This window comes from Balaenoptera acutorostrata, chromosome 1 (genome assembly GCF_949987535.1).
Source record: "Balaenoptera acutorostrata chromosome 1, mBalAcu1.1, whole genome shotgun sequence".
Taxonomy (NCBI): Eukaryota; Metazoa; Chordata; class Mammalia; order Artiodactyla; family Balaenopteridae; genus Balaenoptera; species Balaenoptera acutorostrata.
Window position 1 is genome coordinate 16,932,942 of NC_080064.1, and position 22,028 is coordinate 16,954,969.

The following is a 22,028-nucleotide window of genomic DNA, read 5'->3' on the forward strand; positions in this document are numbered from 1 at the left end:
GATCAGCTCTTGTTAGCATGTACTCTTGCTTTAAAATTCAGCACAACCATCATAGTTTGTTTTTTTGGTTTTTTGGGGGGGCGTCTATTTATAGACTGTCTCCCCTACTCCCTATTTTACACATGAGGAAATTGAGGTTCAAAGAGGTGAAGAACTGGCCAAATCAATCTGAAGATAGGGACTGGGCCTGTCTCATTTTCTGCTGAATCTGCAGTCCCTAGAACTGTGTCTGGCTTACAGTAGGTGTTCAGTAGTTCCTTATGGCTGAATGAATGATGAATAAATGACCAAGACTACCATCACTCTGAGGTGCTGTGCAGCCCGGAGCCTGTGCTCCTAAGACTCTATATCAGCCTGCCTCTGCCCACCCTAGTCCCAAATGACTCTCAGCTTAATCAAGGTCCCAGCCTCTCTCAGAAGTAGCTGCTGAGACAGGCAGACTAATGAGCTGGGGACCAGCATCCATGCTTCTGTCCCCTGTGGAACCCCCTCACCCAGGCTGGGCCGGGGGATGAGGCAGGAGCTGCCCTGTCATTCGCCTTGAGGGATCCCTGCTCAGAGGTGTGGTGGCAGGTGTGGGCTCAAGAAGTGGTAGCTAGCTCCCCTGTCCTGTGCTCTGCCAGCTGCCCACCGGGGTCCTGTCCACCAGATGCATAATAGATGAGGAGGCCCAGCAGGCTGTGCCCGCCTGGCATTTCAGAACCACTAATGAGGCCAGCCTCGTGCTTCCTGCAGCAGCACACAGGCTCCCTCCGCCCCCTAGGGCCTCCGGCTCAGTGATTACAGAAAGGAGCCACCTGAGGACAGGGGCTGCCCACCCAAGACCCCCACTCGGCACCTCCAGGAGAGCTGGGGCTAAAGGTACAGGCTCAGGCTGACCCTGCTGCCAGTCTTGTTCACCACTCACTGACTGTGTTCCCCTGGGCCAGCCAGGTCCCCTCTCTGAGCCTCAGTTTCCCCATCTGTAAAATGGGAGACGGATAGTAATAGTCTCTACTTTGTAAAGCTGGTATGAGGATGGAATGAAATAATTTAAATGAAGTTCTCAGCCCAGGGCCTGAGACCTGGGAAATGTTTCATATATGGGAGCAACTGGTACCATTACTGTCACAGGGAAATATCTCAGTGACCAGATAGGCCCTCCTGGTGGGACACAGGGGGTTGGGCAGTGCCCTCTGTTTTGGAGGTATCCCGGGATTATCTCACTCTCCTCCTCTCTCACCCCATAACCAGGATTTTTCTCATTCCTGTGGCTTCCTTGTCTCTGGCCAAGGACCCTTCCCTGGCAGGAGGAAAAGCTGGATTCAAATCCAGCCTTCGCCAGCTGTGCGACTTTGGGCCAGAGTCTTCAACGTTCTCAGTCTTGGTTTTGGCCTCTAAAAAGGGGACACTAAGGCCAACTTTCAGGACTGTCACCATGACTTAATGAGACCACCACAGTAAAATGCCCAGCACTCACTGGCACTGAATCCTTGCCAGGTCCTGCTCCTCCCCCCAGGGTCCCAGCTTTAAGGTCAAAGCTGAATCTCCTCTTCCCAGGGTATTTCCAGAACCCTCCTTCCCTGCACAACTCCACCTAGCCATTCCCCCACCCTGACACTGTTCCACCTCCCTCCTCCCCCCACCATTTGAATCCACCTTAAATGTCCATTAGGGCTGCAGAACCAGAGTCACCCACTATCCCACTGGCTCCTAATCCTCCCACTGGGCCTCATTCCTCGGCATTTGCACACTTGTTCTGTGTTCCTCCACTGCAGATAATCTGCTGATGAGGGGCAGGGGGTAGGGGAATCCAGACATGATCACGTCTGGCCTCTACCAGGCCTCACTGCTCCCTTGATCCAAGCCCCTACCTCTTAATCCTTTTTAAAAATACGCGGTGGAAACCACACCTCCTCTCAGTCTACCTGACAAGGTTTCACCTCTTCCACTCTCTGGACACATTCAATTCAATCCCACAAACATTCATTAAGCATTTACAGGGTTTGGGTAGCTGGGCAAGACTGTGTGGAGGATGGAGAGATGAGAAGAGTACAGCCCAGCTCTTATGGGACTCATGCTGGAAAGTGGGCCTAAGTCAAAAGTAACTCAAGCAACCCCTGCTTTCAAGGACCTCAGACCCTGCCTCAGGCCACAGTCTTTATGTGGATATGTTCAACTCAACTGAGGTCAACTCGCTGAAAGATCCAATACATTAAATACTATTGAGCACCAAATGGGGCTCAGAGAGGGGAAGTGACCTGCCCAAGGTCACACCACTAGTATGTGACAGAGGCAGATTCAAATCAATGTCTGTCAGACTCCAAAGGCCATGGTCTTTCCACTGCACTAGGAGTAAGCTCTACTGTGTGCTCTACAAGCATGATAAGCAGCAGAAACGGCATTCAAGGAGAAAAAGAGGAGGTGTGGGGATCAGGAAAGGAAACACTCAACAAATGGTGATAAAGACGGGCTGCAGGTGTGGCGAGGGCTTGTGGAAATGGGAGGGGAGGGCAGGTCAAGGGGAGGCGACAACGTGAGCAAAAGCCTGGAGGTGGTGCTCATGGCGACCATATTCCCATTGATCGGAAATGCAGGGCGTGGGAGAAGTGAGTCCCGGCCTGGAAGGTGAGGTGGAGACAGGCCTTGAATGCCAGAAAATCATAACTGACAGTCAAAGTGACCACCCACTTACAGGGCACTAACTAGATGCCAGGCACAGGCTGGGGGCTAAGCAATTGGCTTGCGGATGGGGGAAGAGAGGGCCTAGGGGCTAGCACCAAGGACAGCAGCTCCAGCAAGGAGGGCGTGGGGCAAGGCATTGTGGGTGATGGGCAAGTCCTGGTCATCCCAGAATCTTATTTTGTAAGTGTGTCAACTGAGGCCCAGAGAGGGGAAGGGACTTGCCCAAAGTCACACAGTGGTTAGTTACTATTAGTCCTAGACCCTCGTTTCTTGACTCTTCATTCAAGGCTCCCTAGAGTGGGCTTTCTGAGTCACTCCTCCATCTTTCTGACTCCTCCTCCATCTTCAAGTCTTCCCTCAGGTGCATCTGTCAGATCTGCCCTGTGGCCTGGAGGCCCTGGGACAGAGTGAGTGAGACTCTGGGTTCTGCACAGAGCCTGGAAGATCGATATTCAAATCCCAGCTCTGCCACTGACTAGCTGTGTGAACCTGGGCAAGTCACTTGCCCCCTCCATGCACCATTCTTCTCATCTGTAGTTAAGGCTAATAGTCCCTGACTCAGAGATGTGGTAAAGATTATGTGAGATGATGCAATTCAAGCACCTAACAGTACCCGGTGCACAGCAGGTTCTTGACAAATGGCAGTTGTTGGGATACTATTATTGAACTCCTTGAAAGAAAAGGCATTTTTCTCACCTCCATCTGTATCTCTCCTCGCCCTACCCCTGCTCTGGGCTTGGCATATGGCCTTGCACATAGTAGAGACTCAAACTGGCTTTGCACGTAGTAGAGGCACAGCAGCAGGAGACAAAACCCAGAGAGGGAGAGTAACTGGCTCCAGGTGGCACAGAGAGTGTCAAAGGAAAATAAAAGGGCAGGCCCTGGAGCTCAGCCTGGGCACCCCGTTTGCCTCCCGCCCCAGGTGTGGCTTCCTAGGGAGCTCTGGCAGCAGGTAAGGCAATGGTGCCAGATAGGAGTCATCCAGCAGCTGGGGGGCCCTGCAGGGCCTGGGGACCCCAGGAAGCCCTCAGCAGGGGCAGAAAGCAGAAGCCAGAGCAGCTGGGGGCTCTCCTGCTGGAGTTAAAGTGGCAGCAGGAGCAGCCAGCCGGACCCAAGTGATGCCGGTGCCAGGGAAGCCGGGAGGCACCCGCCTGCTGGGGCATCGGGCTGGGGGGTGTGAATCCCGAGGTGAGGCTGCACCTCCACCCACTGCGCACAGTGTTGGGGAAGCTGCAGACACTTCCTCCTCCAGAGAGAGGCAGCCTCAGACACCGGAAATGGGCTGCAGGAGGGCGTTCTGAAGGCTGTGTATGGAGTGGAAGTAGAGGGTGTGGGGGTCAGTGGCCAGGAGCCACCATGAGATGGGAAAGAACAGAGAAAAGGAAGGAAACCCTTTCACTGAGGGCCTACAATATGCCAGGCCCTGTTTTGCTTTTTTTTTTTGGTACAACTTTTGCTCTGTTAAATAGGCATTTTAATCCCCATTTCACACGTGAGAGCACTGAAGTTCAGAGAGGTGAGTGAATTGTTGAAGGTTACACAGGCAATGGCAGAGCTGAGATTTAACCTGATTTGCCTGACTCCAAGGCAGAGCTCTAGAAAGAACTGTGGTGATGGGACAGAGCTGGTAAGAGGGTCTGCCCACTCCAAGGCCTGCAGAGGATGGGTGGAGGATTGGTGGGGTCTGGTCTGGCATTACAGGGGGCAGTAATGGTTTGGGAGTGTCTCTAAAGTTCAGCCAAGCAGCCCAGCTCCTCCCGAGAGCCCCTCAGTACTCACCACGCACTCCGGTGAGGGGTGAAGGACTTGTCCACCCTGAAACACAGCAAGAGGGACAGCAGGTGAGGGGGGCAGACCCTTCTTACCAGGCCTCGCCCAGCACATCAGGCCAATCCTAACTCACCCCCGCCCTTGCAGAGGGGCCTAGAGGAGGTATTGCTTCTAAGGTGCCTGATGCACTGTCACCATCCCCCATAGGCTCCAGGGGCCCTAATGTCAGTTTAGGGACATGTGAAGTTGTGGCGTGAAGAAGAAAGGAAGAGAGACAGGATTGGGGACAGGGGAGCAGGGGCCCAGGACCAGGCTCTGGGGTAGCAGCAGGGGTGGGGTTCCGCATGGGACGTCCTGGAACGGGCGGAGTGGGACAGTGGCCACGGCAGTTTGGGATCAGAGCAAGGATGCAGGGGCGCGGCTGGAGCCAACTTAGAGTGTTTCCAGACGGCACTGAAGGGTGTGGGTGTTCGTAAAGGTGGGCGGGAAGAACACCCCCCTCTACTTCCCCAGTGGCCTGCCTCAATCCCGGAGCTGGAGCTTACTCACATTCACCCAGGGGACAAACGCCTGGGAATCTGGGAGCAGGAGACCCATGAGGGGCTTCCTCTCCTAACCCACCCCCAACCCAGAGCAGAGCCAGAGGAAGACCTCAAGCCCCCGGAGCTCAGGGGCCACCCCCTGGCCTCGTCTCCCCCACTCCCTCCAGGTCCAGCATTAGAGAGAGTGTATAGGCAGTGCCCCCTCCCAGAAGCTCCCCCCATTGCCCTCTGCGGGCACCTTGGGATAGGGGAGGGCTCCACCCTCCAGCCCAGCTGGGGGCCGAGGGGCTCAGCAGCTGTTGGGACAACAAACAACTCCTGCCTCCTGGTCAGAGGCCAGAGGAGAATGGGAAAGGGGCCCCAAACCGGACTCCGCCAGCTAAGGAGACATCTTCTGGGGAGGCAGGGCTGGGGTCTCCCAGGGATCAGCTAATGCGGACTCTGCAGATGGGGAAAGTGAGGCCAGAGAGGCCAGGACTCGCCCAAGGTCACACAACAGAATGCAGCCCCACTGCCCGGCTGCCTCTCGGTGTCAGCTGACCGGGAGGCTCAGGGCTCAACCCAGGCCCATCACCTGATGGCTAGCAGGGCCCCAGGCAGGGAGGGCAGCACTCGTCTCCCACCCCACCCAGCCCCTCTGCGGGGTCCCCTTGGAGGTTGGGTGTCCAGAGAGGGGACGTACCTTGGACACAATCCTCTCAGCTCAAAGAGCACATATTCTGCAGCGTTACATGTGTGAGCCCCAAGTGCTCTGCACCCAAAAGGTGGGCCCCGTGTGTCCCTCTGACCACAGGGAGGCAGGGCCTGGTGAAGGTTATGCAACTACTTGGCCAGCCAGGGAAGGGGTTCTGGCCAGTCTGTCTTCCCAGTCTTCCAATTTACCAAACCTCTGCCTAAGGCAAGGATCCTCCCAGCCCACCTCTGCACTCCTCTGGGGTGGGCACTTGGGGTCAGGAGGAACAGTGACCCCAAGATGGACCAGACACCACTCTGACTCCCCCCGCCTCCACAGGTCTCCAGGTCCAGGCAGCCAGCAGCCCTGGGAGGAGGGGCGTCCTGAGAGCCAGGCAGCGAGGTGCCCAGGGGTGGAGGTGGGCAGAGGTCTGCTAATGGCTTCTAGGTTCCCTTCCTCCAAAGCCTCACTGCTGGGGCCCAGCAGCTTCAGGGACCAAGTCAGGGCCCCTGCAGGGCCTCCCCTTGACCTGCCTTTTCCCACCCCCACGACCTATACGTGCACCCAGGAGTGCACACACACAGGCCCACCTGCCGGTCCACACACAGTCATACACATAAACACTGTCACACACTTAGACACAAACACAGAAATGCCCGCGGCCACTCGCGTCCCCACGCGTGCACATAGGCACCCAATCGGAACACACACACACACGCACACGCAGACTTCCCAACCCTACGAGTTACGTACTGACATCAAACGCTCACCTCACACCTAAGCACAAATTCACAACTACAGAAACCAAGGCAGACACCCGCGGGCGCGCGCGTCCACCCCCCGCCCTTCCCCGCGCACCCCCGCGCGCGCACGAGCGCCCCCGCCCGGCGCACCTACCCTCCGTAGGCCCCGAAGGTGAAGCTGCGCTTCCGGCCGCTCATGGTGCCGCCGCCGCCCGCGCCACCCGCCCGGCCCGCGCCGAGCCGGAGCCGCCTCCCCGCGCCCGGGTCACCTTGGCAACCCGAGCCGCCCCGCCCCCGGCCACAAGCCCCGGGATTGTCCGCGACCCCGCGGGCTGCGGTCCAGCTGTCGGGGGCAGCCGCGCTCAGAAAGGGCCGCTTGTTCGCGCCGCCCTCGGGCCGGGAGCAGGGGATTCGCTGGACTTTCCGAGCTGGGACCTCGGGGCTGGGAGGCGGGAGGGCCGGGCGGGGCCTCGGCGGTAGCGGGGTGGGGCGGGGAGAGGTTAGGACGAGGCCAACCCTCCACCTCCAGACCAGGGCGTACCGAGCTGCAGACCCTCTTCTGGAGGCGACACCCTCTTCCATCCCCCCCCTAGAGCTTTCCGGTTCTGTCGGCGGATTTGTCCCCCTGTCATCACGAAGGGGAAGCTCATAGCGAGCCGGGTCCAGAATTTGGAATCCAGGGTCAAAATGGTCTGCACTGTACCTCGAATTTCTCATCTGTAAAATAGGACGAATCCCGCAGGGCCCTTGTGGTGAGTTAATGTGTGGGGAGCACTCTGCCCAGGCCTGACACAGTCAATGCTAAATAAGTGCCAGCTAGGAGAGTCCCGCACTGTGGGTCAGAAGCTCTGCTCTTGAAAGAGTGAAGGAAGGAATTGCCCACTCTCATCCCCCACTCCCAGGAGCCCTTCTTTGCCCAGGTGAGGAGGAAGAGGGCGGGAATGGAGATGCCCCACCCTCTTCTTGAAAATCATCCATCCTGGGTTCCTCAGCAACCTTCCCTTCGGAGGGAAACGGGGCTCGAAGTTCTAGAGCCGTTCATACATTCACTCAACAAACACCCTGAGCCCCTCCTCTGCACCCAACTCACCCAGAGCTCACAGTCCAGTGCTCCACCCCACAGGAAGCTGTCTCTCCTGCCCCAAGTAAAGGTGTGTCAGGAGACAGGGGACACTGGCCCTTGCCCCCAGGACTCACCCACCCCTCCCAGAACACCCACTCTGCCCCCACGCCCTGCACCCAGGGAGGCCCTCATAGAAACCTGAGGTTTTCTATGGGGTTTTCTGTTTAAAGGGACTGCAGGGGACAGATGCAGTGGGGGGACGAGGGAGAAGGGACACCCAAGGGCACAACGACAGGGTGGCAGGGATTCTTCAGAAGCCTCTCAGGAGCTGTTCTGCCTGGGCCCTGAGCCAGGGCTCAGTGAGCTCCATCTTCCCCTGGGAAATGGCTGGTCTGGGTACCGGGCTCCACAGTTTGCCTCACCCAGGTGGGGGATGGGGGGCACAGCAGTCTCCTAATTCCAGACGTGAAGAAACTGAGACCTTGGCTCACAGCAAATATTCCTGTCTTGGTGGATTTCCACCCCGCGCCAGCCCCTCTCTCTGCCCCAGCCTGGACCCCTTCTCCTCTCCACACATTCTGGTGGGTGAAGGAGCCCTCAAGAGCCCCTTGCGGAGTTCAGAGCCTGGGCAGGGCCAGCATGATTTTCTTGGCCCTAGAACCATTCCCTTGGTTTGGTTCTCAGGGGAGGGTCTGGCTCTCTCTTGGCAGGGTGCTCTGGAGCCAGGGCTGGGCCCCTTCTGCTCCGGGCAGGGTGGCAGATTCTGGGGCAGTGTGGGAAGCCCACTCCTCACAGGGCAGTCTGGTAGGGCTCCCGAGGGGCAAACCCTAGGAGCACTGAGATTGGCCCAAAGAGGGAGGAAGTCTTTCCTTCCTAAGTGGCAGCAGCAGCAGGGGCGCCCAGAGAGCTGGGGTGGAGGGAAGGACCAGGAGCTGGGCCTGGGTCATAAGGGGTGTGCACAGTGTCAGGGCTGGGGCCCAGGACTCCAGCCCCATCCAGGGTGATGCACCCACCTGGACGTTTCCCTCGGCCTCGCCACTCTCTTTTCAGTGGGAGTGATTCCTGAGTGGGCTCTGCATATCCACTTGGCAGGGTGGCCAAGAGGCCTCTGATGTGCTAAGTTTCCCAGCCGGGCCTGGCCCCCGGGAGGCCCTGCTGGTGCTGGGACAGTGGGCCCTTGAGAGGGGCCATGGGGGCTGCAGGGTTCCCACCGAAGACAAAGAGCCCAGTGTGGCCTCCGGACTCTTGGGCTCTGACCAGCTGCAGCTGCCTCATTAGCAAGAGCTGGGGGTGGGGTGGGGGTGGGTGTCACAGTCCCTCAGCCGGCAACGCACAGGACACTCCCAGGCCAGCTCCCGGTCCCGCCAGCAATAGCAGAATTTAAATGCACCTTCTGAACCTGCAAAACCACTTCTGAGAATTTACCCTCTACGTCACCACAGGTGAGTCTCAAGATGAATGGCCAAGGACAAGAGACAGGAAGGCAAGTGCTTATATGCTCATTCTTGTGAACCCTCTCAGGGTTCAAATCCCAGCTCTCCCACTTGTCGGCTGTGTGACCTTAGGCAAGTCACTTAATCTTTCTGTGCCTCAGTTTCTTCATCTGCAAAATAGGGTTGATGATGAATATAAAAGTACCTACTTCAGAGGGTTTTGCCAAGGATTAACTAATTTAATACTTACAAAGCATTGAGAATAGTATTTGAATCACATGAGTTTGTTAAATAAAACACTTGCTGCAGCATCATTTGTATTAGGCCGAACTACATGAAATCACCATTTTTTTTTTTTGAGTTAGCAAAGATTTATTAGTAAGAGTTCCAAAACAAACTAACAGCCGTCCAGATAAATAGATCAAAGTCCATGTGCACCATGCAGTATATACAGCTGTTGGAAAGAAGGGGGCAGCTCTGTGTGTGGGCACATGAAACAACCTCCAAGACAGACACACAGACACACAGAGGTGGGGCAGCAAGGGCGGAGGTGCCAGGCCAGGCTCTGACATTTCCTCGCTGTATCGTGTTTAACAGTCCCCAGACGTCCAGCCTCCACTGGCCACAGTGACAGGGAGCTCAATACTCTCCAGGCAGCACAGAACCAGTGCTTGCCGACTGGCACTGCGAAGCCACTGCCGTCTTTGGGATGGGACAGAGCTCCCTTCTTCCTTTCCCTGCAGCCTCTCCTCTAGAAACCAGAGCCAGGCTGCCCTCCAGGGTCCAGGCCCTCCCTCTAGGAGGAAGCCTCCCTTCTGGGCCTCCTAGATTTGCACCTGAGTTGTTCAAACAGGTGCCAGACTGTGTGAAGGAGGAGGGAAGGGTGCAGGGGTGGAGGGTTGCAGAGCTCCCTTTCCAAGTTCACCCTGGGTTGAACTCTGGGAGTTCCACCCAGCTGCCTCCAGCTCCCACTTCCCAACCCTCAGCACGGAAATGTAAGGGCACAGGGAGGGGCAGGCTCCTGGGAAGATCTCAGGCCTGGGCTCCAGATGGGGCTGGTGGGGTCAATTATTGCTACGGTCCCCAGCAACCTCCCCTGTTCTCCCTCCCCCCTGTCATTCCCAACCATGATATCTGCTGGGGGCATCCTGGGCAGGAGGCAGGGCAATCCTGGGCTTCCTGCCTGGCCAGGCAGCCTCCTGTGTTAACCAGTTTTCCTCTCTGGGCCTCAGCTTGCTCATCTGTTAAAACACCCACTTTTACTTTGCTGGGTTAGAGACTGAATCATGGAAAAATGAGAATTTCATAGGTTCGAAGCATCATTGTCCTTAGTTCATGGCCTTTCTAGCCAAGCCACACCCACCCAATCCCAAGATGCCGCAAACCCTGAGCTCCTGGAAAAGGAGCCTCCTGGAGGGTCCCCAGGCCCTGGGGAAGGAGGGAGGAGTGGGTGTGGCTTGGCTCACACCCTCTCCCCAAGTGGCTGCCCAGTGAAGTTAATGAACCAGCCATCGTGACTCTGAGACTGCCATCCCATCCAACAAGTTCCTGAGACCTCTGCCTATTCAGAAACCTACTGTGTGTCTGACACTCTTCAGGAACTAGGGGTAGAGGATGAACAAGACCGTCTGTAGTGGACCTGTGTGCGCACCTGTGCAGAAACTTCACCAGGTCACATGTGCACTTGTCCTTGTACTGTGCGCAGAGACATCTAATGCCTACAGCGATCATATCAAGGTCAAATGCATGCAGACATGCTCACATGAACACCAGCCCCACACTTACAAATCCATATGCACACACGCATGCAAAGGTCAAATCAAACTCGCACCCACAGGTCCCAAATCTGTGAGTGTTCACCTACTGACTGTGGCTGGGTTTGTACACACATGTGAATACACACCAGTGACAACAGATTCATACACAGAAATCACAGGCCCACACAGATCACATTATTTTCACACAAAATATACACATAGACACATGTGCACACACACATCACACACACAACGCTCAGCCAACTATTGGGAAGAAATAAAGGTAGGGGTCCAGTGGTGTGCAACTGCTACATCCCCAAGGAGAGGGGAAGCCAAGACCCTCTAACACATTATATGCTGGAATCCAGCCAGCCCCCCTGCTAAGGGCATGGCACTCCCTGCCCATTTTCAGAAGCAGGTAAGTTGAACTAGAAGGGAGACTAGTTACACCCAGAGCTCCACCCAGGGCAGCTGGGTGGACTGAGCCCTGTACCGGGGGCAGGAGATCTGGGTTGCGGCTCCCGGCTCAGCTGGTCACTCATTGTGTTTCCTAGCACAATCTCTTCCTGCTTTGGGCCTCTACTGGTCCATCTGTAAGATGGGGGATGGGATGCCCCGACAGTTCCTTAAGGAGCCATGCTCCCACTCAGCCAGTCAGGGATGCTGTGAACCCCTCTTCACCCAGCCAAGGCCCCCACCTTGGCAATGGTTCTCAACGGGGATGGCTCTGCCCCCTGAAGGGCATTAGGGAATTACGCGAGGGTGGTTTTGGTCCTCTGCAGTTACTGGGGGTCACCGCTGTCACTCAGTGGGTGAAGGCCAGGAAAGCTATGCCAGGGGGAGAATCCCCCCAAGGAGACCTGCTGTGCATCAAATATCCCCCCAGATATTCGCGTGGGGGAAAGGCCCGTTTATCCCATCCTACAACTTAACTCTGGTTTACATATGAGTATTTTTTAGTGTGGCTTTATACAAACTGAGTCTTCAAAAGATGTAACTACTGGAGCCATTCTGAACTAGAAGTCAGGCACCACGATAAGATTTTTCTATCCTTAAATCTAAAATTTTTTTAATATACAAACAGGGGCAAGCATTGGTTACTTCATTAGGTCCTGTGGGGTGATCATGCCAGACTATTTATCTGTGGAAGTGAGGGCTTTTACTTCTCTTAGGGCAGTGTGTCGTTTGGTTTTTTAAATTGTGTGTGTGGGTAAGCTTATTATCCGGGAATACCATTACATGAGAATAAAGAACGCTCTTTAAAAATGTGTTCTGAAATGGGCCTGAGGAGTCCGCCGCGGTCCCGGGCGCCCTCAACTGGTCACCACGGGAACTGCAGGGCTAGGGCCGGGAGGGCTCCAGGACCAGGGACAGCGCCCCGGGCGTCTCTTCTGGGGAGGGCTGGGACCCGAGGGCGCCCCTAGGAAGCGCCCTGCATTCCCGGCCGCGCTCTGGTTACCCCCGCCCCCCGCACTCCTCACTCCCCCCCCCCCCCCCCACCTTGAGCGAAGGCGGCCTCCCGAACGTGCCTTTTTCCTAATCCCCGGAGCGAACTGCCGCGCCTCTCCGGCCCACAATGACACACCTGCGCGCCACAATGGTGGCACCTGTGCCGCCGCCCACCGTGTTCCCGCCGTCCCCTCTCCCCCCGGGAACCGATCCCTCGGTGTGCAGATCATGCAGGCGCACCTACGTGCCCTGGGACCTCTCTGATCTCCACAACAGCCCCCTGAGGCAGATTACACAAGAGTTGTGTGTCAGTCATGATGGATGGAGAAACTGAGGCCTGCAAATAGAGCAGATCCAGCTCTCCTGCCGCCCCCTCAAGACCTCATCCTCCATCATACATGCACTCCAGCTCAGTAAGAGCAGCTACGAGTCCCCGAGGCCCTGTACCAAGCACTCTCGTTGGTTTAGTCCTCATGACCACCCTGTAAACTATGTGCTATTATCCCCGTTCACAGACCAGGAAACAGAGGCCTTTTGAGAGACTAAGTGGCTTGCCCAAGGGCCAGGGAAGACCCCCTAAGGTAACTCAGCTCTGAGTCACTCTCAGGGACACTCCTGCAAGAAGAAAGCCCTTCAAACAGCACACGCTGCCCTGCCCTGACACCCCTGGAAGCCTAAGAGCCTCCTCTGCCTCAAGACTTGGGTGGGGTGGTTGCATGGGGACCCACATCCCTCACAGAAACACCCCTATCTCCCCATCCTCACAAGCTTTAGTCTCGCAAAGCACTTTCCCAAGGCACACAGTAGGTGCTCAACAAATATTTGCTGCTTGGCTGAAGCCTGCCTTCCAGGAACCAGGCTTCTAAATGCACAAACACACAGCCTGGGCACAGAGCCTGGACACAGAGCAGGGCAGTGTGAGTCAGGGGTAAGGGCACAGGCCTCAGAGCTGGGCAGAGCTGGGCTCCAGCCCAGTCCTGAGCTGTGGGGCTCTAAGCCTCAGTTCCCACGTCTGGAAAATGGAGGTATACCAGCTCTTGGCTCACAAGGTGATGGTGAGCATCGAACAAGGTGATGCACAGAGAGAGGACTTAGCACGGTGCCTTGTGCCCACGAAGAGCTTGCATGGTGGCGGCTGCTACTGCTATTGTCCGCACAGTCTTCCTTGTGGTGTACAAAATCCAGAAGCCCCTGCTGAGTCATGCCCACGTTTCTCACAAGGGTAAATCAGGCTACAACAGACACCGTGGGCAAGAGGAAGGGCAGAGAAAGAGGTTGCAAACAGTCTGTGGCCAGGCTGGGGACAGAAGGGGGGAGGGCAACCATCCTTGGCGGGGCCAGAGAGTCTAGGAGTGTTTGGAGACACCCTACCTCACTGTCTAATCTCTGACCCTCAACCCCTGGCCTCTGACTCCAGATCAGCTCCCTGGTCTCCTCAGCACAGAAGGCACTCCATAAATGTCAGTGAATGAATGTATGATGTCCTAGGTTGGCTATGAGCAAAAAGAAGGACAAAAGAAATTTTATTCCTATCATAATACATATAGGGGTTGACATCAGCATGGGTTCGGAGTCAGGTGGACCTGTGTTTGAATTCTCGCCTCTGTCTGTCACTTCCTGGTTTATGACTTTGGGCCATTTTCATAACCTCTCAAAGCCTCAGTTTCTTCATCTGTAAAAGGGGATGGTAATGAGAGTAACAGTACTTACCTTATAGGGTTGTTCTTAGGATTCAGTGTAAAGTGCTCAGCCCTGGCACACGAGAGGGGCCCAATAAGTGGGGGCTGTCCTTGGTACTGTTACTGGACTTGTGCCAGCACAGCCATACACTGAGTCAGGAGACCCAGGTCCTAGGCCCAGCTCTGCCACTGGCTCAGTGTGACTGTGGGCAGGTCCCTACCCCTCTGGCACCCAGTTTCCTTCTCTGTAAAATGAAGGCTCTCCAAGGTGCCTTCTCAGTCTGATTTGGGGGCAGCCTGGGCCCCATGGGCATGGCAGGTGGAGAGGCCGCTAGGAAACAGCTCTGCCCCTCAGTCTACACTCTCGGCAGGGAGCGGGTGGTGTATTCCCATGACCGGGGAGGAAGGCAGGCATCACTGGGAGTCCCGGAGCTTCACCTGACACCTGCCTCGTGCCCACACAGACCTCTCAGAAGCAGCCCCCCCCCCAGAGACACCCCCACACTGTCCCTAAGGCAGGATGCAGTCCTGGAGCCACACCACGTGGGCTCTAAGTCTCAGGGGACATGGGATGGTGCAGGGGGCTCAGGCGAAGCAAGATCTGGGTTTGGAGTCCAGCTTGTGCCCCGAGGCCCATCCCTTCACCTCTCTGAACCTCAGTTTCCTCGGCCACAAAGTGAGGAGAATAACAACGGCAAAACGAGTCCTGCCAGCCCTGAGGGTTCTGGCGCCCGTCGGAGGCAACCCAGATGTGAAAGCCCTTTGTGAATTGCTGCCATCGGGTGTAATCATCATAATTATTATCTATAAAATGAGGGGGTTGGACCAGCTGATCTCCATGGGCTCCTCTCCAGCTCTGATGCTGAGGATTTCATGAGCTGGGAGTTCATGCAGCCAGAGGGGCCCAGGAGAATCCAGGGTCTGTGGGATTTCACGTCCCTGGGAACCTCTGCAAACAAATCTCCCCATTCTCTCCTCTTCCCCCAACTCAGCCCGGGGTGCTGAGCCCCACGGACGGGTCATGGGGAAGGGAAAAGGGAGGGAGGGGGAGCTGGGAGGTTCAGGGCCAGATCCTGCAGGTGTGCGGCAGCCCCAGGGTTTGAGCCCCAGCCCCATCCCTGCCCAGAACTAGGCCCCTCCCCGCCCCCTCCCCCTCCCCATCTCATTCTGCATGCAGTACACCAAAGTGGTTAAAAATGGAGTCAGACAGCCCTTAATTCAAATCTCAGCTCCAGCCACACACCAGCTGGGTGACCTTGGGCGGACTGCTTACCCTCTCTGAGCCTCAGTGGGCCTAATGACAGTTGTTCTGAGGATTAAATAAGACAGATCCATGAAAAGTGCTTAGCACAGGGCCCAGCATACTGTAAGTACTCAATTAATGCCCCCCATCTGCACCCCATCACTCAGCCTCCATTCTGCTTTTCCCCTGCCAGGAATGCTCCTGCATTGCTAAGCCAGCCAGCCAGCTCCCACCCTGGCTAACACAGGGCAGACCCCAATGGTGCAGCTGGGAGCAAGGGCAGGGGACAGGTCCAGGTTTCTCTGACCCTCAGAGGACCACGGAGGGCCACACCTCTCCAGCTAGGGCGGTCTGGGGCCCTGCCCGGTGACTGGGACAGGTGAGGGCTTTGTCCCAGGGGCTCTGTGCAGTCCTGTTTCCGGAGGCTTGAAGCCCTGGGAGGGACCGTAAGGGCAGGCCTATGCACCTGGAAAAGCTCCCACATCTCAGGTGGAGGCAGGTGGTAAATGGGGCCAGGCTGGAGCCCACCTACCCAGAGCTTCAGCCCCATGGCCTCTCTCTGGACCCTCAAGGTCGGGACGCGGCACCAGGGTGGGAGGCGTGCCTGCCATCAGCCTGGGCCTCGTCCTGGCAATCCCTCACAGGTCAATGAGGGGTCCCACTTTTGAAACGGAGGAATTAGGGCTGCCCCAACAGTTCTGGCCCTGAGCTTGCAAGCAGAGAGAAATTCCCAAGGTCACCCTCCACCCACCCCCAAAAGTTCCAACTCAGAGGAATGGGGTCTTGGAAAGGGCTATCCTCTGAGCTGGGATGGGGGTGTCTTTCTCTTGCAGATTTGGGGTGGAGAACTCAGGAGCAGAGCAGAGGGCTGGACCCACACGCCTCACCTGTCCACTCCCCCAACAGCCTGGCTGTGGCAGGCATGTGGCTCCTGTGGCCTTGAGAAGGTCACGGCCTCTCTGGCCGCTCAGGAGTCTGTTTTCACCCACTGTCCCCTATAAATTGCAGCAGTCCCAGATTCTCAAGGGAGGCTGGGGAACATGTAGTTGCAAGAAACAGCACGATTCCCCCACAGATACGACACACCTGAGGCTCATACAGCACGGTCACCAGCTCCACCTCACTAGAGCCACATTGCAAAGGTAGAAACTGCACCTACCCATTGCACAGATGGAAAGGGAGGCTCAAAGGGGCTGGTGACTTGCCCAAGATCACACAGCTAGTGGGATGAGGTCAGAGGGGGACATGTGTCTCCTGATTTCCGGCACAGATGATAGCCCCCTTCTTTCCTGACTGGTTGGTGCCTTGGTCCTCTTTCCTGTCCCTGGGATGGAAGATGCTGGAGCTCTCTCCTTTGCATACAGGGGGAAAATGAGACCCAGGGAAGTGGGCAATAGAGCCACACTTACACAGCAGGAGCAGGGCAGAGAACTGGGCCAGGCTAATTCCTACCCAAGGCCTGCCCACAGAAGACTCAGCCACTCTCTCCAATGGTTTTCCCATTGGCTTGCAGGGAAAATTCCTCAGCCTGGCATTCAAGGTCCTTAATAAACTGGCTCCAACTCACCCCTACACACACCTTCCAGTGAAGCCAAACCAGTGTCCTGATTGCCACCTTTCATGCTGTAGTGGTCACGCCACCAGAAATATCTTCACTCCTCCTTCCACTCGTAGTGACTCCACTCGTAGCCACCATGACCATTTATCGACCACCTACTATGTGCCAGGCACTGACTCCCCAAGGGGGAAAACTACCCATCTCATGTGACAAGAGCCACATGCCAACTGCCTTGGAAATGTGAGGTTATGGAAACAATTCCCACTGCCCCTAAAACATTGAATAAAAGGCTTATTTTTTCTTGCTGTAATAAAATATTTGAAGTTTCTTTTTTAAGATTTTTCTTCATTTTTTTCTGGTGTTTGTTTTTTCTTCTGTGCATTCATATCTCTGAGTACAGCTCTATGTTTTTCAAAGCAGCTCCCAGCCATCAAGTCTGATCTGCACAAAAAACACTCCCAGGTAGGCAGGCAAACAAGGGCTTATCATCCCTGTTCTATGGAGAAGGAAATGAGGCACAGAGAGAGTGAGTGACTTATCCAAAGTCACACAGCAGAAACTGGACTTGGATTCCTGACAACTCCCACCCCATCTCCTCTGAGTCCCCAACAAATGGCCACAATGAGCTGGAAACTGCCCTGCGTATTTGCCTACATTAATCTTAACCCTCAAAACAACCCCATCAGGTACATAGAGTGGGTGATCCCCACTTTACAGATAAAGAAACAGAGGCTCAGAGAGATGGAGTAATGGGTTCCAAGTTGTGCAGTTAGTTAGTGGCAAAGTCAGATTTTTAACTCAGGTTTTCTTCCAAAAGGGGACCCCAGGGAGGGTGGCGCCACGCTGGCAGAGGCATTTACTAGAGGAGCGGGCAGGTCATTGGACCTCTTCGAGCCTTACCTCCTCATCTGAGACATGGCCACAGTAGCACCACACTGGGCTGTGGCAGGGACCGAAGGATGCCACACCCAGCTCATGTCTGTTTCCCCAGTGTCTATTACTGTCCCTGGGACACCCTACACACTCAATAAATGCTTCCTGAGTGTGCAAAGGAGGGTCCTACCATTGTGCCAGCACACAGCGGGGGCACCACAGATTTGACTCCTTTCTTCCAGTGGGGAAGGCTGGTATCCCAGCGGAACCTCCCCGTTTTGGGGTGTCTCCCCACCAGCACCCCTCTGCTTCTTCTTCCTTCCTCTCTGAGTCACTGCCTGCAAGTACAAGTCTGCAGCCCTAAAAATAGAGCACATATGGGGGCATAAAAATACTCACAGATGTAAACTACAGCAGCAGCCCCCCTGCCCTCAGGTCCCCCTCTGTTGACCCCAGGGTGGTCGCCCCAGGAAATCCCTGGACCGGCAACCCCTGCTTGGCCTAGCGTGGACCCAGAGTTTTCCATCTGCCGGAAGTCCTTAGCCAGGGGCCCCCTCTTGCCCCACACTGCCCAGCAGAGCCAAACTTCCTTTCCTCGTTGGCACAGAGCTGCCACCTCACACCTCACACTCCCTAGCCAGGCCGGGCTGCCTCCCAGAGCTGGAGATGGGCCCAGAGGGGAGCTGACTTCCCCGGGCCACACAGCCAGCAAGAGGCAGGGCCAGGCCTGGACTCAGAACTAGCGCCCTGGCAAGCCCAGGGTGAGCATCCAAGTGAGAACGGCAAAGCCCGGAGCCCCTCGCTGCCCTCCACCTAGCACCAGTCTACCCTGCAGAAGATATCTGAGCCCCCAGAAGCACCTCTCAGCAGCCGCCTCCCAGCGATGCCAGGCTCTCAGAGGCAGAGCCAGGGTGCCAGGGCCCAGGCAGGCAGAGGTTCTGCTGAGTGAGGAGGTGGGTAGAGGAGAACTCCGAGGTTTCCCCTCCCTTCACACCAGCTGGCCCCCAGCCTCGCTGGGAGGGCAAAGCAGAAACCAGGACTTGGCAAGGTCTCCCGGAAAAGTGGCAAAGGAAAGGGAACCCCAGGGCTGCTTGGAGCCTGGGCTTGGGGGGTGTCCTGCTTTGGGAGGGGCCTGAGGAACAGCACCTCCAGGGGCAGCAAAGGGGTGGCCCAGGGAGAGGCTTCTCTGGCCACCTGGCAGGTATATGTCTGGGGGGAAGGTGGGCAGGAGAGGAAGGTCCACTGAGGGGGAACCACAGGTAGTTTCCCAGGATTCTCAGGGTCAGCCAACCTGGGTTCATGTGAACCAAAAAAGAGGGAAGAAGGTGAGGGTGAGGCTTTGCTGGGGGTGGCCAGAGGGGCCTCTGCCACCCCCTGCTGGGGTGGTGCTGAGTTCTTGTCCCCCGCACAGGAAGCTGATGTAATGCATGCGTGTGTGCACCCAGGGCAGCCTGGGTGTGGGTGGGTGCATGGGCCTATCTGCCAGGTTCACTTCTAAGGGTGTGGGGCTTCCTTGTGCTCTTTCCTGGGTGTGCGTCATGTGCGTGCCCTGGAGGAGGTAATGGAGGCCGTTATCAGCCCCATGAGGGCTTTGGAGGAGCCTCTTCTTCCTGACAACACCCTCCCCCTCTGTGTGCACACAGCGTCTGGATGGCAGGTCTCTCCGCTTGCGGTACTGGTCAGAGTTAGAGGCGGGTGTCTTGGCCTGAGTGTGCGGTGCGTTCCTGTGTCTGGGTCCCGGGGTATCTGTGAATCGGAGCGTGTTTGCATCTGTGTCTGGCTGTGCACGGGTCTTGGTTGTTTGTGCAGCCGTGTGGCTGCTCAGCGGTGTCTGACGGCCAGGACAAAGGCCTCCGCAGACAGACAGGTGGCGTGGAAGGCAGACCTGCCCCAGGAGTCCTCAAAGGGCCTCTCGGCTCTGGAACAGTACAGCCGGCAGGGGTGGGGCCTGGTGAGAGGGAGGTGGAGCCGGGTCTCAGGGTTCCCTTACCCCAGGCTTGTGCTGACCCAGCTGGGGGCCTGAGGCCAGAGCAGCAGAGACGCCCAAGCCAAAAAGGAGACCACCTGCATTTCAAGAGGCCGAAGGAACAATCCTTCTTGTCTCACAGGGGCGGAGGGTGGATAGAGAGGGGTGTCTGGAGACCCCTGCCAGGCAGGCAGCCGGGGCAGAGAGGAGAGCAGAGGGCTTTGCCCAAGGAAGGCTGGGAGCTGGGAAGGTCCCAGGGAGGGAACATACACCATCACGGCCGTGGGCAGAGGCAGCAGAGCAAGCACGGGGCTCTGGGAAGGGAGAAGGTCTGAGTTCTGGACCCTGAAGAAAGGTGAAGTCCTCCTCAACCCGACCCAGCTTCCCACCTCCATCCCAGAGGCACCCTCCCCCTTCCCCCCCCCCCCGCAACACCCCGGGCCGCACAGGAGAGCAGGTCACCTGTGAACCGCTCTACCTTGTCACTGACACTGTCTCCACCCCACCACTGTGGAGATCCGTCTGGACCAGGAGTCAGAGAACTGATTCTAGGCCAGCCAAAGGTGACTCTGTGACCTTGGACAGTTCAGTCAGCCTCTCTGAGCCTCAGTTTCCTCGTCTGTGCAATGGAGACTCCAGTTCCCCTCCCTGAAACATTGCTGTGGGTAAGGAAGGCTCTCTGCCACTTGAGGATTAATCGTGACCCTGGAATCCTTTCCAAGGCCATTAAGGTACCCCTCTGCTTCCCCAGACCCTCCAGCTGCCAGGGAGTCTCAGAGCGAGACGCAGGTCCCGGACAGAGGAATGGGGGCCATCTTGGGGCCAGCTGGGCATGACTACCACCTGCCCCACTCAGCCACTGCCCTCTCCCTGTCCAGGGGCCCCTTTGGCTGATTCCCCTCTCATTAGCTAGGAAGCTCAGGGCCGCCCACCCCCTTGCCCTGGCCCAGCCTCTTCCTCCAGACACCCTCGGGAAGGAGGGACCACCACCTTGTGGCAGGCAGGGTGGACCAGGAGCCTGGGGAGGAGATGCTGCCTCCTTCCTTCATCTCCCCTCTGCCTGCCTCTCTTGCTCTGTCCTGACCCAGCTTCTCCCAGTCTCCCTCCTGCTGGCCTCTGACTTTGGAGAGGAAGGGGGATGAAGCACGGGGACAGATGCCCATGTGCCATGTGTGAAGGGTGGGGTGTCCTTCTTGATTCCACCCCCAGGCCTGTGGTAGGACCCCAACAAAAACTAGGGGTCACGCACAGGTCGGGGTCTAACTACCATGGAGGGAGGGAGCTCACGTCCTGAGCTGGTGTCTGTGTGTGTGCGTGCATGTGAGAACACAAGGGATCTTCCCCAAGCCCAGGCGCCCCACGTCTGGCACCAAAGCGTCTGCGGGTCGCGGGGACCGCCCTGTGGATTCCCACCGAGTCCTCAGATCCTGCGGAGCCGGGGGTGGGGGTGGGGGAACGGGGCGACGAGGGGGCGTCCGACTGCGTGACGCGGGGGTGCCCTGTTCCGCGGCGGGTCAGAGACGAGGCTGGGGGGATGCGCGCTGTCCCTGGGGAAGCAAGGACATCACTGCCCCCTCGGTTCAAGGTCGCTGGACCCCCACTTCCTTCCTCTGAGGACCCTAGTGCCTCCTCCCGGTGGCTGTCGGGGCCGGGCCCCTCCCCAGAAATCGAGAGAACGCGCCCATTTCTCCGCGCCCCCTCCTCAGGGTGAGCCCAACACGGAACCCCCACCCACGCAGGGGGGTGGGACCCGAGCCCCCCCCTCCCGAGCCGCGGCCTCGACCCACCCCCGGAGACAGGGGGCTGAGCCGCCCCCCCATCCCCCGCCCGCAGCGCGGCCAACGCCAGCCTGCGCCCCCTCCCCGGCGGCCCCCAGCCCCTGGGTCCCCGCCCGTTGCCCGCACCCTCCTGCCCGGCCCGCCCGCGCCGGGTCTTGGCTGCTGGCCGAGGGGAGCCCGGGCCACCTCCGTCCCTTCCCCTTCCCAGAGCCGCCGCCCGAGCGGGGCGGACTCACCCGCGGGCCTGGGCCGGGGCTTCCTGGGCTCGGTGCTCCGGAGCCCGCGGCAGCCGCTGCAGCTCTGGTCGGACGCGGCTCGGCGTTCGCCGCCGCCGCCGCCGCCGCCGCCGCCGCAGTTCGGGGGGCGGGGGGGGGCGGCGTCACGTGACCGCGGAGCCTCCTTCCCGGCGCGCTCCCCCCCCCCCCCACTGCGGAGCCAGAGCTGGAGCCGCGGGCTCGGCGGAGGCCCCCACTCGGCCGCCCGCCACAGCAGGTCCCGGAGGCGGGCGCTTTGCGCCCCATTTTACAGGTCTGGTAACTGAGGACCGGAGAGAGCAAGGACCGGCTCAAGGTTACACGGCTAAACTGGCAGGGCCGGGCGAGGACCCAGCGGTCCAGCCGACAGTCCCTGCTCCAAGGGGAGAGGGGCAACTTCTGCGACAAGTGGGGTCGACGGGAAAGTGGGGGACACGCCCTAGGCCCGCGAGTCTGCAGGGGCGGGGAGGAAGGAAAAGGCGGCCAGGTTTAGCTGTATGAGGAAGCTGTGCCCCCGCGGCACGTCCTCCGCGCCCGGGCGCTTCGCGTGCCTTCTGGCAGCGGCCGCGCGATGGCCCCGCAG

At 57.8% G+C, this 22,028-nt stretch overlaps 1 protein-coding gene across 7 annotated transcripts in view; it reads right to left on the minus strand.

The window, feature by feature from the left end:
* Positions 1-21,491, minus strand: part of RAP1GAP (RAP1 GTPase activating protein) — a 66,259-nt gene extending 44,768 nt beyond the window's left edge. For 5 of the 7 annotated variants that reach the window (XR_009005926.1, XR_009005925.1, XM_057533004.1 and 2 more), the window contains exons 1-2: positions 6,547-6,818; positions 4,444-4,479 (exon numbers count right to left, since the gene is read on the minus strand). Coding sequence is in view for 3 of the 7 variants with exons in the window: in XM_057533004.1 (XP_057388987.1) it covers positions 4,444-4,479; positions 6,547-6,590 (80 nt within the window). In the remaining 4 variants the exon portion in view is untranslated. Of the gene's footprint in view, positions 1-4,443; positions 4,480-5,658; positions 5,706-6,546; positions 6,819-21,427 lie in introns of those variants that run through there. The other 2 variants (XR_009005933.1, XR_009005936.1) reach the window with 2 other exon arrangements.
* Positions 21,492-22,028: the final 537 nt, after the last annotated feature.